This window comes from Chanodichthys erythropterus, chromosome 10 (assembly GCF_024489055.1).
Source record: "Chanodichthys erythropterus isolate Z2021 chromosome 10, ASM2448905v1, whole genome shotgun sequence".
In the NCBI taxonomy this organism is placed as follows: Eukaryota; Metazoa; Chordata; class Actinopteri; order Cypriniformes; family Xenocyprididae; genus Chanodichthys; species Chanodichthys erythropterus.
Genome location: NC_090230.1, coordinates 52,189,463 through 52,208,919, shown reverse-complemented (window position 1 = coordinate 52,208,919; position 19,457 = coordinate 52,189,463). Strand labels below are relative to the sequence as shown.

At 39.8% G+C, this 19,457-nt stretch overlaps 1 protein-coding gene across 1 annotated transcript; it reads left to right on the top strand.

The window, feature by feature from the left end:
* Nucleotides 1-295: 295 nt before the first annotated feature.
* On the top strand, nt 296-3,570 carry LOC137029756 (fish-egg lectin-like). Its single transcript, XM_067399427.1, has 6 exons — nt 296-369; nt 450-511; nt 676-903; nt 1,464-1,675; nt 3,027-3,154; nt 3,270-3,570. Exons 1-6 carry the CDS (start codon nt 359-361, stop codon nt 3,412-3,414), a joined length of 786 nt encoding a protein of 261 aa, XP_067255528.1. The 5' UTR covers nt 296-358; the 3' UTR covers nt 3,415-3,570.
* Nucleotides 3,571-19,457: the final 15,887 nt, after the last annotated feature.

The window sequence follows — 19,457 nt, the reverse complement described above, 5'->3', positions numbered from 1 at the left end:
ATATTTCATGGTGCCTCAAAATAGCACAGTTGAGTACACTTAGATGTTCTTAAGATTATCTTAAGAAGTATGAATTTTTAGTATATTAATTACAAAATTAGTGTGCAAAAAAAGGGCACTTTAAGTACATTATAGAAGTGTACTTTTTTTTCACCTGGGTGTAGAGGGTTGCATGGGCACAGTGAGTTCACAGACGGTCTTCATGACAATAACATGATTTTTCCTAGTAGAATCACCCCATCCCCCTCCCTTATCAGGAAACAAATTTTGGCTATATAAATGGTCTGTCAACAGCATTTGATGCAAGTTTCTGGTACCTTTATCTCAGAAGAGGACACTGACTGTTGAATTCTGATCTATGAAGAGAAGGTTATCTTCATTTAATTACTGTTATTTTAATACTGATTATGTTTTACTCACTTATATAAATGATTTCTGGTTATGAACAGAGCAATGAAGCTGTATCATAGCGTCCTGCTACTCTTCAGCTGCCAGTTCATTCACACTATGGGTAAGCTACTAATGTGATTTGGTACATTTTGGTACTAATGTGATGTGATACATATATTAAAATCCATTTTAAAATAATATTTTTTTGCTATATTTTAATATAAAAGTATTTAATTCATTTTTAAAAGTGTCTGTTTGTACTTATTTTGCACCATGTTTTCACAGCTTTAAACTGTGAAATGATTTGTGGCACCCTGAAGCAGATAGACGCTGGGGCAGGCTCAGTGGTTGGAGTGAACGATCAAAATGAAGTCTTCGTCCTGATTAATAACGTCTTCACAAAGGTCTTTACGTCTCTAAAACACTTCAGTGTTGGTCCTGCTGGTCAGTTTGGGGTGGATACAGCAAACAACATCTTCAAGGTGCGGGGTGGCAGCCTTGTGCAGATTACAGGTAAAGAGTTACAGAAATCATAAGATATGTTTAATCTGTTATTAATGTACGTGATTTTAGTTTGGAGTCATTGTTTTAAAATCACAGTACCAATGACATCAGCTTATTGTCATTCTGGTAGCACTTTATTTTACAGTCCTGTTCTGCATGTAGATACTTTGTACTTATTATACTGTAGAAATTACAATAACTGGGTTATAACTAGGTACTGACCCTGAACCTACCCCTAAACATAACCTCAACCCATGTACTTACCTTGTATTACCAGTACTTTCTTGGGTACTTTCTCTATGCTTTCACTTCCTTTAATCCCTCCCTATTCTAGCTTATGCTACTCCAAGCAATGTAACTGAAACTTGTGTTGTGAGCACTTCTTGTGTCTATATGCCTCTTCACAATGATTCGCTTGTTATATTCCTCACTTGTAAGTTGCTTTGGATAAAAGCCTCTGCAAAATGAATAAATGTAAATGTACACTGGAATGGACTGTAAAATAAAGCATAACCGTTATTCTTCCAGTTAAACTAATCTTTCATCCAACCTGTTGCTTGTACTGTTAGGCCTTCTCAAACAGGTGGATGCTGGAGGAGATCAGAATGTTGCAGGTGTCAATATGAATGATGACATATATTGTTTAAATATGGATGCTAACAACAATTTGCCATCCAACTCTGTTCCTTGGGTTCAACTTAATGGAAAGCTGAAGTATTACAGCTGTGGCCCGTACAGCTGTTGGGGAGTGAGCGGTGATGAACTAATCTGGATCATGAAGGTAATGTCACATTGTTAAATACAGGGGCTTGAGTACAAGTTCAAATACACCAGGTTTTTAAAAGTACAACAATAAAGTAAACATCACGCAAGCATTTTCTGACATAACTAAAGAAATAAAGAAACAGTTTGTTTGGTGTGGAAGCAGCAAACAATTTCTTGATGTGACGACAGCACGTCCTGATATTGCTGAGTTAGATGCGTTCCTGGGTCAACATATTTTGTCTGAAAATTTAGTCTTAACCCTATTCCTACCCCTAAACCTAACCCTACCCATAAGTTATCTCAAAAATCAGAGGGAAATGATAGATGAATAACACTGATGTAGAAGCACCAATTCATGATTTTAAGCCTAAACTTTAATAATAATAATAATAAGTTTTATTTATATAGCGCCTTTCCATAGCTCAAGGACGCTTTACAGTGAACAATTAACAGGGAAGAGATAATACAAGTAGACAATGATGAGAAACAATAATGGAAGTATACAGAAAAATAGAGTCAAGTACAAAATTACAAAACAAGACTTAAGAGACATAACATTCAGAGAAATAATAGTAATAATGCAGAGTAATCAATTAATCAAATCAGGGGTATAACATTCAGAAAACAGGTGAGTTTTGAGTAATGATTTAAATTCAGAGATATTATTGACACAACAGAGTGAGCGTGGGAGAGAATTCCAGAGTTTGGGTGCAATAACACTGAATGATCTGCGATGCCGAGGGACAACGAGAAGGCCAGAGTCAGAGGAACGTAGTGAGCGAGTTGGAGTATAGGGGACGAGCATATTACAGAGATAAGGGGGAGCCAAACCATGCAAAGATTTAAAAGTGAGCAGAAGAATTTTGAATTTAATACGGTAGGCAACTGGAAGCCAGTGGAGATCATACAAAATTGGGGTGATGTGAGCAGAACGCTTGGTATGGGTGAGTATTCTAGCAGCAGAGTTTTGAATGTATTGTAATCTGGAAATGCAGCTGGTAGGTAGACCAATGAAGAGGGCATTACAGTAATCAAGGCGTGATGAGACAAATGCATGGATGACAGTTTCGGCGTCTTTGGTACTGATGAAGGGACGGAGTTGGGCAATGCGACGTAGGTGAAAGAATGCAGATTTGGTTATAGAGGAAATATGAGACTGAAAGGAAAGGGTAGAGTCAATGATTACACCTAAATTTTTAACAGTATTTGATGTTTTGTTTACATAATCTGTAAACTTGTCCCTCAAATCTGATTGGTTGATTTGAATGTTGTTCCAGGATCAACTAAAATGTTGACCCAGGAACATGTTGAACTCAGCAATATCAGGTTATGGCTGACTGGTTTGTGTTTCTTTCGGTCTTGTTCAGGGTGTGTCTGGTAATACCTGTTCCGGGTCCGGCTCCTTTGTGAAAATTCCTGGACTTCTGTCCATGATTGAAGTAGCAACTGATGGCAGTGTTTTTGGTGTCAATTCTCAAGGGGTCTTATACCAAAGGTGAACTGAACAGTCATCATTTAATAAAACTTTTTATGAACAAAATTATGAATTTTTCAAGAATAACTTTCACATATAAATCATATACTGCATTCAAGAAACCATAATTTTGCAGAACTGACGTCTCTCAGTCCAACCCCGCTGGCACAGACTGGTTATCGATTGTTGCCTGTCCCAATGGCCACAAGCATGTGAGCTTTGACCTGGGATTGCTGTGGGTCGTCTGTGTTGATGGCTCCGTCCGCAGGTGTACTTTATAGTCTGTCATGCATCACTGAAGCAACAGAGGAGCTCAATCATTAACAGAAATCTCAGATATTATTAACAGAAAATTATAAAAGCTTGATTAATCTTAATCTTTCTTATCTTCTCTTTTTCTTGCTGCTGAATCAATAAAGCACTATGATAGCATCTTACCAGCCTTGTGTTTCTTGAATCATTTAGTCCAGTAATTCTCAAACTGGAGGTCCAGCATTACAGTGGAATTTACACTATTAAAGCTGAAATTATTATTAAAGTTATTATTAAATTATTAAAGTTATTATTAAATGTGACCTGATTCAGCAAAATGAGTCAGTGACCCAAATTTCATGTATCAATGGAAAGATGAGACAATAAGCTTTAAAATGACATCCTAGTCAAAGTCATACCTTGAATGGTTTTAAAGATATAGCCTACCCATCTTTATAGCCTACCCATCTCTGCCCTCTTTTTCCAATTGAAAACCTGAGAAAATCGCTTTTAAAGTTTTTTGCCCATTTTTTGTTGATATCTTTCAAAATCCATTGCATTTAAAGGGATAAACTATTTATTTTACAGCTTAATTTGACCAAAGACATTCATATTTATATAAATGTTATTAAATCAGGCTGAAGCTCAAATTATTTTGAAGTATTTATTTGAATTAATGTTTTATAAGGCACTTTTACAAAGATTTACTAAAATCAGAAAGATTGAACAGAGGTGCTAGTGCTACATTTTTGCTTGAGAGAGAGGGTGTGTGTGTGTGTGTGTGCGCGCGCGCGTGTGTGAGTGAGTGAGTGAGAGAGAGAGAGAGAGAGAGAGAGTGGTGACCAGACGTCCCCGTTTTCCGGGGACAGTCCCGGTTTTTGATGCTTCGTCCCCGACTGGAGCTGACCCCGGAAATGTCCCCGTTTTATATTTCGTTCAAAATAATCCACGAATACATGGCAAAAAAGTCTGGCAGCATACAGCATAGAGGTTTCTTAATAGTGTTGTTAAAATATATATATTTTTCTAAACATATCTCTCTATTAAAATATGTTAAACAGTTCAATCCCGCTTTTCTACAGTAGGCTATCCATATACACCGGCAGCGCGTTTACGCACACCGCAGTTGAACACAGACACGCCTCCTGTCACTCGCTCAGATCAGCGCCAGGCCTTGAGACTCTCGTTCGGTCCGGTTGAAGGGTTTTTGTTATGATATAATAACTGATATGACAACTTTAGCACATTTATCAGCTATACATTCATTCAGTGTTTCCCATTAATGACCCTGTGCGCTGCCACCGTTTCATAATGAACCGAACATTTAAAACATAAATCGTCTCTACGTTGTATTTTTCTAACGAACGTTGTGCCTTTATAAAACAGCAAAATACAGTGATTAAGTATATATAGCCTATACAGTCTGTGTTGTGTGTTTTAAAGAGAAGTGTGCACTTTGCTCATGCGATCAGCTGGCGATTTGAAGATCAAAATTAAAGCTCAAAATAATAGCCTATATATATATATATATATATATATATATATATATATATATATATATATATATATATATATATATATATATTTAAAAATATATATATTAGGCCTACAATAGCCGATATGGATATTATTGTCATGAATAATTATATAGCTAAGCCTAAAACATTATTATATTATTATTTTATTGTAATAATTGTTTGGCCTTATTTTTGCAACGCAAACTTAAAGGGAAAACTTAAGTTAAGTTATAATCTATTAAAAGTAAAGAAATCTAACTCTTCCCAAGTAAATAAAGTAATAAATATCAAGTTAGTTTAATGTCAATTCTAGTTAACATACTCTAGAATATTTACTAATCTTACTTAAGATTTAATAGTAAGATTACATGAGAAATTCCATTTAACTAACAGTGTTATATTGTGTTCTGCAAACATCTTAAATACTATTATTCTCAACATGGCTTTAATCTGCCATTTTATGCTACGCAGACTTAAAAAACTATGTGCAATCGGTTTCCACATTTTCTTCAAGTCAAGTGAAAGAAGAATAGTATGTTGTACTGAAAAAGTTTTGTTAGTATAGTTCACTTACACGCGAGTACTACTAACTAAAAGAAGAACTGTAGAGAGTACTTAATTTACTTAAAATATAATTTTATTGTCACCATTGTTGTGGTTTGCATGCTGAATGTTAAGATCTGTGTGTGGCTCAAGTGGTCAGCTGTAAGCTACTGTTACAGATACTCAAATAAAAGTTTAAAAAGATGTTGATAACACAGTGTTAGCACAAACATTTTAAAACATTAAACATCTTCCTAAACAACATTCAGTTAGAAATCAGATCATGTCTTAAAAGTGATCTTTTTACTACTTCTCCTCATTTGATACCACAATGATTTCTTGATGCAGCATGGCTGCAACAAAATGGAGAAAATTATAAAGTCTTTAACAAAGTTCCAAGTAACCAACCAAAGAGAACATGAATCACCATCATGGTAAGTAAAAAAAAAAAAAAAAAAAAACTTTTTAGGAAAATCAACATCAAACTAATTGATCTTAACTTGGGTTTTCTGAGTAAACAAGCCATTAATAGACAGCAAGAACAGCTTTTACTTTTATTTCACTGAAGTAGATCCACTCTGCAAACATAACGTTGAATCCTCAGTCCGTGTGATTCTGCACTGTGTGGAGGGATGTCTTGGCATGTCTTGAAATTTTTTTGTAATTTTACTCAAATTACATTAGTTATGAGAACTATTTGTTCTAAAATTTCAGCAACAATTACAAATTTGTAGTAAAGTCAACATTTTGGTTAAAATCAAGTAAACATAGGTGAACTATCCCTTTAATGACAAAAACCAGACAAATGTCTTGAAATACAACATCAGAACAGTGTCTTGAGGTGTGGTAGCCGTAGTATAAGCAAAATAATTGACTTTGGGCTGTTGAACTTGCATTTGTTGCATTTCCTCGGGTGTGCATTATTTTCTAAGAATTCAACGGCCCAGAGTCAATTATTCCTTACATAATAGTGATATGCAGGAATTGCATTGCATGATCGATTTAGTACAATAATAATACAATGAAAGCTGTGCATAAGGTTGGGTGTTTATGACTTTAAGTGTTTATGACTATCTTAAAGAAAAATGTTCATGGCCATGATGAGATATGGTATTTCAAAGGAATTGTTGAGAAGTTGATAAAGCCAAAGTTTTCTTTGTAAACCAGACCTTATGCCATATGATCTGTTTATAACTTATTAAATCTGTGCACCTTTAATGGTACCCCTATACGAAAAAGAAGTTCATTCAAGTGTGCTATTAGTGTACTTCTTTTAAACTAAAAAAATTAGACTTTCAGTCTACTTTTTATGTACTTTTCAGAAAAATACTTCATGTACGAATATACTTAAAACTGCACTTAAGTATACTTGACTTATACTGACAGAAAACAGATATGTTCCTAATTCTTGTGTACATAGGAATTAACTTCAAATCTGCTTTAATGATAAAAGTATTGATAAAAATTATGCATTAAGCTAGAACAAATGTTTGTAAAATGGAAAGAGTTAAAGTACAGTTAAAAGTATATTTCAAGTATAAAAAATGAATACCTAAATAGGAACATAGCAGTGTAATTAATGTGAAAAATAATGTATAAATAGTAAATTATAAGTATGATGTTATGTTCAGTTGTTTACTTACAGAAAACTTACAAGTATACTAGTAGTTTACTGAATATACTTCAAAGTGTACTTTCATAAACTAAAAAAATGTGCTACAAGTATTTGACTAGTACTATCAGTATACATATAAGTTTCTAGTATAGTTGCAGTACAAACAAAAAATTGGGTACTCAAAGTTTACTACCGTTACACTTAAAATATACTGTATTGTATTCTGTTACTGTTAACAGATCTTTTAAATATTTTTCCACCTGGCAGGAATCAGCAAAGCCAACTCCAACTATAATTGTTCATGGGGCTTCAAGCCCCTCTGATGCAAAAAGAGCCAGCATCAGTATGGACGGCATGAATATCCTGACTGAGGGCATAGAGGTATCAGAGGAACTGGAGTGTCTCTTTGCTATCCATGTGTGAGTACCTTAAGCCCATCATTCACACAATGATTTTTATGGAGCACTGTTTGTTTAAACTTTCCAGATGCCAGAAAAGAGTGTCTGTCCCAGTCAAAATGTACAACCAACTATCATAGTTCAGACAGGACCCCTTTGGCAAGTTACTTTGAGTTTATTGAAACAAGTTATCATTGGCGGTATGGTTCCTTATGGGGGTTCTTGCTCCAAAATTAATTGAACATACAAGAGCTTTAACATTAACCCCCATGTAACCATCAGCTTGGAAATACATAGACAATTAAGACACTTTTGTAATGTCTTTAAAAGCGAACAGAGGTAATCATGTAGATGTGGCAGTGGGACGTCGACTGTAGCTTGGTTATGAGGATGACTGTCTCTCAGCAGAGAGGTCCATGCAGCTTTGTAATCTGAAACAAAAGAAGACAACAACCAAAAGGTGCACATTAATATGCTCATGCTTATAATGGGGAGGGAGGGAGGGTTGCAAGCAGTTTGAGCATACTTACCGAGCAGTAATGCCATGTATATATGTCCCCGGTCTAATAGGAGAATGATAGTGATTGGAGCGATTTGTCAGATGACCGCGTCAGCTGGTCGCAGCACTATGCCTATGTGGCCTGACTGAACTAACACTGCGCTCGATTTGTACTATGTTACATAGTTGTATTATGATAGTTGTATTATGAATCGTTTTTTTATTAGTAGATTTTATTGACTTTAATGTGTAATGCTGATGTCAATTTAGGTGCTTCTGTATATTTTCATTATTTATTATGAGTGATATTTTAATGTAAATTTGTAGAGTTTAGGGACTTTATGTTAATGTGTCATGCTAATGTGAATTTAGGTGCATCTGTATTTTCATTATTTATGAGTGAAATTTTATGTCAATTTGTAGTTTCGTTTCAAGGGAACTCAATGCTGCATCATGATGTCATGACACTGTGTGAATGCCCCCAGAATGAATGGTGCCTGAAACACGTGTGCAAACACAGCAATTTAAATTGGCCATAGTAGAGGGTGATGTCACTTGGTGCGCCGACATGCGCTATAAAAGGGGTCCCCATACAATACGTCATCAGCTTTTGTTGTCTTCAGTAAGACCATTTGCCTGTTGCGCCTGAGTACTACTAAGATGGAAAGAGTGTTCAGGAGATGTTTGCCGCCTTGTCAGAGTTGTTGCGGAGAGCCACTGCCTCAGGATATCGTGTTGCATAATCCACAATGACTAATGCAAAACGATGCCCTCTTGCTGATCGCTCTAATGGCCCGATGAGGTCCATACCAATTCTCTCGAAGGGGACCTGCATTAATGAGAGAGGGCGCTTTTAGAGCGGCCAGTGGGTTTACCAACTGACATTCATGACAAGCGCACCACCTACGCACATTCTTGTGAATGCCCGGCCAAAAAAATCAGGTCATGAGGCGATTTAGTGTTGTCATTTGACCTAAGTGTCCAGCCATTGGATTAGAGCCGCTTGGAAAAGCATTTCCCTGCGGCTCCTTGGAACTAACAACTGAGTTGTATCTTCTTTTGTCTGAGTGTCTTGGGTCACTCGATACAACCGATTTTTTATGATTGCAAAATACGGATAGGTAAGTGGACGTACAGGTTGGAGAGGCTGACCATCGATGGTACTGACCTGTTCAAATGCATGCTTTAGCGTCTCATCCTGAGACTGCTCCAGGGGAAATTCATTGCGCTCTGAGAGAATAAGTCTCTTGATTTCGCTTTGTTCCCCCGAAGCAGTACTCAGTGGTCCCCAATCAGTTTCTCTTACCTGCACTCTCACGTCCCCTTCCAGTGCATTTTTTCCCCAAGAGGCATCCATGCATAAACAACCCAATAATTCAGTAAACGCTGGCCAGTTTGTTCCCAAAATGATGGGATTAACTGCCACCTCAACACTATGCTTTTGACCCCGGAATTGGATAATGACAGGCACTACAGGATATTCCACCACATCCCCGTGCACACACCGCACCTTAACCATGCGGCTTGTATCCAATGCCCCAGATTAAATCAGGCTTTGATGGATTGAGGTTTGGTTACATCCTGAATCCACCAAGGCCTGATAGGTACCCCCCTTGATACTCACAGGTATTTGGTACCAGCCAGCTTGACCGGGGGCAGCCTGCGGGACATCCGGGACCCAGACCATTGTCCCCACCTCCATTACATCCACAAAATTCTCCAGGTCCCCGCAATGCCAACAGGCCGGGGCTGGACTCGAGGGGGTCCGGGCCGAGGGGACCTAGGTAGAGGGATAGGTCGAGAGAGAGAAGGGGGGGAGAGAGGGAGAGAGAGAGACAGATGGCAGGGGTTCGCCGACCCTGGGCCAAAGTAACTTTCACTTCAGTAGCAACTTCCTTGGCACGTCAGGGTCCACCAGTCAGCAGTCCTTCTCTCTCTTGCGCACACCTGTTTCTCCTGGCATTTTATACTCTCTGCACAACAATTACTGAAACAAGAGACAGGTGTTCGTTATTTGCGTTTAACCCACTCACTCACCGTGCATCTCCCGACTCTCTCTCCTGCTGCAGACCTCGCTGAACCACGCCCCCCTCGCCACAGCGCGAGTTTAAAATATTCTAACTGAATATTATTGTGGCGAGGGGGGCGTGGTTCAGCGAGGTCTGCAACCGGAGAGAATAGCGGGAGACGCTTGGAAGTGAGTGGGTTGGATACAAATCACGAACACCTGTTTCTCATTCCAGTGATTGGCGCGGAGACAGGATAAAACGCCGTGAGAAGCAGGAGCGTGTGAGAGAGAGGGGAACTGTTGACTGAGTCGAGTCGAGGTTCGTGGAGAGATGCCCTTGTGGATGGTGTAAACCAAACTTGGAGAGAAGCCCTTGTGGATAGCGTATGCCGAACCTGGAGTGAAGCCCTTTGTGGATTGTTTATTTTCGTTGTTGTGCGTTGCACAGTCCTTCTGTTGAACCATTTTTCAATAAAGACTCAGTCAGCAGTTGTTCGTCGTCCCTGACCTCTTCCTTCCCCCACTACGAACTTAAGTTTACTACAATTATATTATATATTATAGAAGGCGACTGTTATTTTAGAACGTTTGCCCTTATTGTTTCCATGGTGATGCGTCATGCATGTTACGTACGCTGAACGCAGCCACAATAACACTGTATGACAGATAGATCGCTATTATTTTGTAAAATATTCACAAACTTGTTTACCATGTCATCAACTATCTAATATTCCGATTCTCAAATATGTGTAAGTGAGTGTGTTTTGTCATTTAAAAAACTTTATAAATTATCTTTATCTTGATCTTTAATGCGAGATGGGCGCCGCCATCTTAGTTTGCCCCTGCAGTTTGCAGAGTCCTGTCAATCGGATTTACAGCAGGTGAATTAATCATTTTCTCCCAAAATATATTCAAGTAAGTGGCTGGTGAACTGGAAGAATAATAGAGTAAACATCACTGTGTATTTTATAAACTCTAAATGTATTGTTTTACTGGTGCTTATGCGTATTTAATTGTCTGAAACCTTAAAAAAACATTATGTGGCTGAAAACACTGCATAGCTGTGATATATGACAAGAGCTGAGTGTGTCCGTCCTGCAGCCAAAGAGCGAAAGCACAGTTTGAATCTGGCAGTTATGTGACGTCACTGAACATTCTAAATCCCATATGTTGGACCGTACACCCAGACCACTTTTCCAGTCATTCATTCCGCATAGGAGTAGCAACCACAATGCCCAAAAGGCATTTCCCAGCATCAGATTCAAACACTTGGTCGCTGGTTGCTTGGTCAAACTATATCTGATCCAATTGCTTCTGTAAACAGCACACTGCAATAAGGGGACATGTGTTAAGAGACGAGCAAACACGTTGAGTTTCCTTCGATCAGTGTATTGTTCTGTTAATCTTCAAAAAAAACACATATACAAAACATGTAAATCACAGAATGCACATTAAAGTACATAGCAATTACATTTTGTTTCCACTGATAACTTATTTACTGCTGTAACAAATTAATAACAAATTAACTGCTGTAACCATTGTATACATCCTTTTATATGCAGCAAAACACTTTGTAAAAGGTTACAATTAATATGACAAGCAACTGAATATAATTCAATAAATGCCATGGTTCTTCACTGAATATTCATATAAATAGATGTAATTTCTCTCCCATAAACTCACACGCAGCATATACTCAGAAGTAGCAAATGCAACTATTCTCTCATTGAAACATACATAAACAAATGCAATATAATGCATATTAGTAGCACACATATGTGTACCATTTATATCATGAGCAGTGACTTTCAATTAATCACTTATATGGACGTGTATGACGATCGGATTCACATCAAAAATTGCTCGTTTCTTGTATGCCAGTCACTTAACACACTAGCTAATAGTGTGAACACGAACTATAAATACTGTTAAATACATGTTAACACTGCATCATCGTAACTTTAATATAAACAGATATAAATGGTAATTTAAATGACAACCTTATTCCAAAGTTAAGAGTCAGATGGGGGAGGGGTACTCACACGCGCCATGCGTGACTTACTTTTCATTAAACACAATTTAACATTACTTGTTAAACAATAAAGTACATAAAACAAACCCATAATAATCTCACAACAGTCACCAACACATTTTGGTGATAAATAGTAGGTTTTGTAGAGTTTTTACCTGCAATAAGGGGACATGTGTTAAGAGACGAGCAAACACGTTGAGTTTCCTTCGATCAGTGTATTGTTCTGTTATGCTAAAGGAACGCGTGCTTGGCACCGATAACCTGTCCACGCCCCCTACTGGGATCTTCCAGTATTGCAGTCACTACATTCCTACATAACTCAAAATAAAGCTGCAATTTATAGCACTAATTCTAACTCAAAATAAAGCTGCAATTTATAGCACTAATTCTAACCTGTTACACACTCCCCCTCTAAGTTAGATGTTGTCCCCAACATCAACACTCTTGGTGACTCTTGCCATACACTCAAACTGTTTGAATATCAACCTTTCAAGACCATTCAACGTATGGGTATTGGTTACAGGCTGGAACTCTTTTGATACATTAAATGTTTGTTTGTTGTTTTTTTTTTTTCTTTAACATCAACACAGTGTAATTAAACATTTGGAAAATTGTTACAGACTGGAACTCTTTTGGTACATTCAGTTTTTGTTTCGGATATCACAATGCAATTCAATATTTGCAAAATTGTTACAGACTGGAACTCTTTTAATACATTCAGTTTTTGTTTCACTGTTGAACACAAGTATCTAAAATTCAGTTTATGTGGTTGATCCACTACTAGCTTTAAGACTCAAATTAGAGAGTAAAGCGGGCTGTGCACCAAATGTTCAAGAGTCTCCAAATCAAAGTCTCTTTGACTTCATAAACTCTGTACCATTTCAAATTGTGTATTAAATGTTCAACGTCCTTAAACAAAAGGTCCCTTTGAGTCCGAAAACTACAATTTTAACCATGAAATGAACTATGTGGCTCGTCCATATTCTTCAATGACAGAAGGTTTCAAAGTTTAACTCTCAAAAGAACCGAGTTACATTCCATTTGAATATAAAGGCTGTTGATAGTAAGGTGGCAACTGATATGACCACACTTGGGGGATGGTCTGAACTGGTAATGCATTGAGACCATAACAGGAAGGGGACCCAATTTTATCATATCTGAAGATCTTTGGTGGTCGCCGCTTTCTTTGTGGTCGTTGAGGCCTAGACTCTGTTTCACTTTCTGGATTACTTATACAGGACTGTGGTACATCCTCCACTGACTGCTCGTCAGCTGGGTCCGAGTTTTCCTCCACTTCAGGTGAGTGATTCATGCCAGTGTTCTGACATTCATAATTTCTCTCACATCGTGTTGTTTCACTTGCAGGTTTTTCAATATGGCGTATTTCTTCCTGTTCAGTCACTGCACGGGGCACACAAACTGAGACTTGAGGTGACATGTCCATAAAGTAATCATCATCCTCATCATCTTCCTCATTACTCCCTTCAGAATCTTTCTTTGCTTTAACAGGTCTGGCATTGTTTTTCTTTGGCTTTACAATCGGAAGTCCTTCAGTTTCTATGGGTAAATAATCACAAGGCAGTAAGAGGTTCCTGTGCATGACTCGTGATCTACCTTTTCCATTTTCAGGCCTGAGTTCATAGATAGGCATGTCCTTTCCCACCTGTCTGACTACAATATGAACTGTGTCTTCCCAATGGTTTCTTAATTTTCCAGTGCCTCCCCTGGGAGTTAGGTTTCGTACCAATACCCGGTCACCGGGATCCAACACTGTACTTCTCACTCTGGCATCATAGTTTTTCTTATTTCTCTGGGCCACTTTATGAGCATTTCCTCTAGCAATGGCATATGCTTCTTGCATTCCCTGTCTCCAATGATCAGCATAATTTTGAGGACCAGCTCCAGTTACATCAGCAGAAAGATTAAACAACATATCAATGGGCAATCTTGGTGAGCGGCCATACAAAAGGTAGAAGGAGAAAAGCCAGTTACTTCAGTACGTGTACAGTTATAGGCAAACACCAGTTTATTCAACGAATCCTTCCAATTGTTTTTGTCCTTGTCTGTGAGGGTCTTAAGCATCTGCAATAATGTACGGTTAAAACGCTCTACTTGGCCGTTACCCTGTGGGTGATAAGGGGTAGTCTTTGAACCAGCCACATTGCAGAACTTACTAAGTTGTGAGAAAAGTTGGTTTTCAAATTCACCACCTTGATCGTGGTGAATGCGTGTTGGAAATCCAAACTTGAGGGCATAATCGTTGAATATCTTGTCTGCTACAACTTTGCCTGACTTAGATGTGGTCGGATACACTTGCGCAAAGCGCGTGAAATGATCCACAATCACCAGGATGTACTCATAACCACCTCGACACTTGTCAACGTGGAGAAAATCAACAGACACAAGCTCGAATGGGTAGGTAGTGGTGATATTTACAAGAGGTGTTCTAGTTTCCCGGCTGGGTTTCTTTTGTTTTAAGCAAGCACAGCTCATCACATACTGCTCTGTTTCCCGCTGCATGTACGGCCAAAAGACACGATCCCTAATTAAAGACAGTGTCCTGTCAAAACCCTGGTGCCCCATTTCATTGTGGAGCTCTCTCAAAACTGTAGGTTTTAGCTCAGTGGAGTATTACCAGTTGTTTTCTACGGGCCGTTTTTCTCCATAGGACACCGCTTTCATCGACTACCAATTTTACAACCCCTCTGAATAAACAACGACTCTGAGCACTCAAATGTTTGAGCTCAAGATATGGCAGCTTTACTCCTGACACTTTGCACTGTAACACTGGTCCTACATGTGGGTCGCTCTCCTGGTCTTGTTTGATCTTTTCTGGTGTTAATGAAACAATAGAGGTGTTTTGCGGTGCACAAGCATCTCTGATTGAAATAGCCATTGACCACGCTGCGTTCGCCTCTGACTGCAGCTCCACTGACTGAATAGCTGCCCCTATGGTATCATAGGATATTTCCTCCGTGTACTCGTTCATCAGGGATTCTGTATCTAACGACATCCTGGACAGAAAGTCAGCATCTGTGTTCTGTTTACCTGGGCGGTACTTGATAGTGAAATTGAAGTCAGCTAGTTCAGCCACCCATCTGCTGCCCGTGGCATTTAGTTTTGCGGTGGACAGAATATACGTCAACGGATTGTTATCGCTATAGACCGTGAAGAAAGGAGCGTAGTAAAGATAGTCACGGAACCTCTCAGTTATTGCCCATTTAAGAGCCAGGAATTCTAATTTACCGGAATGTAAGTGGTAATTTTTCTCAGACGCAGACAATGCCCGTGACCCATATGCAATCACACGGAGGCTCCCCTCCTGGTGCTGATACAACACAGCTCCAAGTCCTTTGTTTGAGGCGTCTGTATGTAAAACAAACGGCTTAGAGAAGTCCGGAAATGCAAGGATTGGTGGTTGAATCAGGCAATCTACTAACTTACTTAGGATCTGTTGGTGGGTATTGGTCCAATCAATTTGAGTCTGTGCTGGAACTACTTTCGAATTACCCCTTTTATTGAGTGTTCTGCCTCTTGGATGCATGCTCTGGGAACCCGTCGTCTCTATCGTTGTTGCGGGTCCTTTGGTCAGATCGTACAGGGGGGCCGCAATGCGGGAAAAGTCTTTTACATACTGACGATAATAGCTTAACAGTCCCATTATCTGTCTCAACTCACCAACTGTACTTGGTCTTTTCTCTTTCAGGGTTCTGATGGCGGCAGTGTCGGCCGGGTCCATTTTGTTCCCTTCTGCAGATACTATTCTTCCAAGGTAACGGATCTCAGTCCTAAATAGTTCACACTTGCTGGGTTTTAATTTTATTCCATATTGTCTTAGTCTCTGTAGCACCTTCCGGACATCACTGACATGGCTCTCCGAACGTTTTGCTGAATACAAGGGTGTCATCTAGGTAGGGGACACAGATCTTATCACGGAGACCCTCTAGACACTCCTCCATACAACGCTGGAAAGCCGCAGGCGGCGTTCATAAGGCCAAACGGAATCCTGGACCATTCATATAACCCCCAGGGGTCCACGAAAGCTGTGAGATGCTTGCTGTCTTTTGCCATGAACCCCTGGTGATAGGCTTTCCCTTGGTCCAATAATGAAAACATAGTGTTGCCTCCTAAACCATCCATTACATCTTGCACTCTAGGGATTGGTTGTCTGTCAGGGTGAGTCTTGCGATTTAACTCTCTATAGTCAATACACAAGCGTAGAGAGCCACACTTCTTTCTTACACAGACCATTGGGGAAGCATAAGCAGAATGGGATTTTTCTATCCACCCCTGAGCCATTAGATCAAGCAGGTAATCTTTCATTTCCTCATAAAGGGGTTTCGGAACTGACATGTATGTCCGTGCAACTGGTTCTTGATCTTTTAAGGAAATGCTTAACTTTAACTTATCAATGCAACCAATATCACTATCACACCGAGAAAAGCAGGCAGATTCTTCTCGCAGCATCTTGCATACTATTTTTCTCTGCTCCTCATTTAGGTGGGTAAGATCAATTGGAGGGTTCCAGAGATCTTCATCCTCTTCCTGTTTTTTAACACATCCCGTTTCAATGCTCCCGATCTCTACACGTGAATTTGTTTGCAAAGTTGTATCAAGTGGGCATACACCTGCAGCTGGTTGTACAGTACCAATTATCATTCTGCTAGCCAGAACAATATCATGAGCAGCTGAATTTTGCACCATGAGGATAATGTGCGTAGGTACCCTTTTCTTTACTTGAACTAGGGAGTCACAAAACTCAAGTCCCTCTGGCCACTGTGGATTCTCGTTCGGCTCGAAAACAAACACTGTGTCCTTTTTCAAGGGCTTAGCGTGTATCTTACATGGTATCTGCATAACACTATGACTTGGTGCACTCACCCTGTGGTTGGTTCTCACTGAATACTCAGTAGTCCGTTCAATGCTGACAGCCTGAATGAATGCTTTAGCTGTTCTTTTCTTCAAGTTTGGGAAAGCCTTAGTTACAGTTTTGATCAATTTTTCATTCTCAAGAACTCCTTCCTTTGTCTGACTGTTAATCACTGCACGCTCAATTACATTGAAGCCAATTATCGGACGAGGCTGTTGGTTACCCCTCATAACAAGCATAGGGACATGGAGTTCATCAGTGCTTCCGTCCAGTCTTATTGCCACTTCTATCCAACCCACATATGGCATTTTGGTGCCATTTGCTGCTTCAATCTGCAAAGGGTTTGCTGGGTCGACTACCTCCGCTATGTCCCTCAATTCAATATTTGGGAGGTTTTCAGCTTTCCAGACCTCATCAATTGCAGATACCTGTGAGCCAGTATCCCAAAGCACTTGAATTTTCTGTCCGTGTATATAGCAGTTAACAAGACACTTCTTTCCCACTAGTTCAGTCACTGGTAAAACCTTCTTTGTCATAATATTTCCCTTTTTCCATCAACAGGTTTGCATAATTGTTTTTGCTGAATGTTTGGTTGTGTGCTCGAGTGTTGTCCTGACTTATTTTTCTCTTTCTTCTTAGTAGTGCTCCTACGGGACATTTTGGCCATCTCAGCTACTCCCTGTCCCCTGGGGGTAGCTGTTCCATGTTTAAAGGAGCTCCTCTCCTTAAGTCAGGTGCTTGGTATCTTCTGCAGCCGGCACGGAAATGTTCGTTGCTTCCACATCGGTAGCAGTGTTGACAATATTCCTCTCCTCTTTGCTGGCACCAAAGACACCTAGGTCTAGGACGTTGAGTGGGATATCGCTGTGGTGCGAACCTCTGCTGAAACTGAGCTGAGGCTGTGACTCGTGTTGGATTGTTCCAGGAGGCAAACGGCGGCTGAACATTAACCGACCGGTAAGCGGCTTCACAATCAACCCCTCTATTTACAGGAGGGCTCCACCCGGGAGCAGGATCGTTTTTTTGGAAGGTCTCACGGATCTGTGCTATTTCAGTTTTGAGATCTTTTAACAGTACCATGTCTGCTTTGAGTCCCTGTAAATCTGACAATACATCTGGGGGCAGAGCAACAGTGTGCTGCTGAGATGCCTGTTTTCTGTCTCCGCCTACATCGCTAGACTGTACAGCATGCACACCAGCTTGCCGTTGTGACGTCTGACGCCTCTTGTCCTGCCTCTCCTTTTCATGACTAAATGCTATATTAAGTCTCTCGAGCAGGAGCTCATCTGAGGTGGTAGGATTTAACAGGTAAGGCTGAAGTTCACTCTTAATGTTATCGCTCTGCAGGCCTGTGAGTATGGTGTGCATGAACATACTCTGCACAAGGACAGGATCATATTTTAAACTGGACTCCGCTTCTTGCGATGCAAACAGTATTTTTTGTCTTAAGTCCATTGCTCGAATGAGAAAGTTCTGGGGAGTTTCCTTGTTGCTCTGCATCTCGGTGGTGAGCTGTTTATATAGCTCTGTTGCACTTCTTTCTTGATAATGCGAACGGAGGATTCGCCTAAGTGTTGGCAGGGACAGACCACTCTTACCTTCAAGGTAACTGCGCAACTGCAGACCTGGGACAATGGCTCTGATAACGGCATCGACTATTTCTGACTCTGAGTAGCCTCGGCTAAGGCCATTTTCAATCTGGCGAGCTAGGCTGGAGAAGGTGAGTCGATCTTTTTGTCCCGGTTCGCCAATCTGACCTGAGATTTTATAGTCTTTTCGCCAGGTGAAGTTATTTACTGGGGTAACCTGAGAATTTCTTTGCAGCGTTTCCCTGTCACCGCTATTTTCATGTTTCCTAGAGGCCAGCTCCTGCATTTCAGTTTCCTTCTGATGAACGGCCAGTTTTAAACTTTCCAATTCCATTAATAACTTGGCCTGTTCGTCATCCTTTTCACCTTTGTGTGCTTTTGTGTTTGCATTCAGGGCCAAAATATCTTTAATTAGGTCTAATAAACTTAACAGTTCTGCCATGCCATTATCTTCAAGCTCAGCTATTTCATCACGGTCAATATACTGACTAATGTATGAAACAAGAAACCTTCGACTCGTATTAACAACTCTTTCCTGATTCAATCCTGAAATTTTCAGAAAATCACTCACTTGGATCAACTGGTCAATATTAAGCTGAAATAGCAGTCCTTTGACTTCAAACTGCAGGTTCTCAATTTCTGAATCCATACTGGCAGATGAGCAATGATTAGGCTATTTTTTTTGTGTTTTGCCTTGCCTGGTTGTTGTTGCCTCCCTAGTAGATGTAGCACCTCAGGATGCACTCTTTCCAGCCTCAGCTTTCACTACTGCAGTAGCCAATGCGCTGCTCTCTCTCTACCAGGTAGGTGATTTTATAGAATGGTCAATGCAGGGCGATTCTCCTTCATGTGGGATACAGGCCTCACTTCAACCATCCCAGCGGTGCCTCCAAATGTAAACAGCACACTGCAATAAGGGGACATGTGTTAAGAGACGAGCAAACACGTTGAGTTTCCTTCGATCAGTGTATTGTTCTGTTAATCTTCAAAAAAACACATAT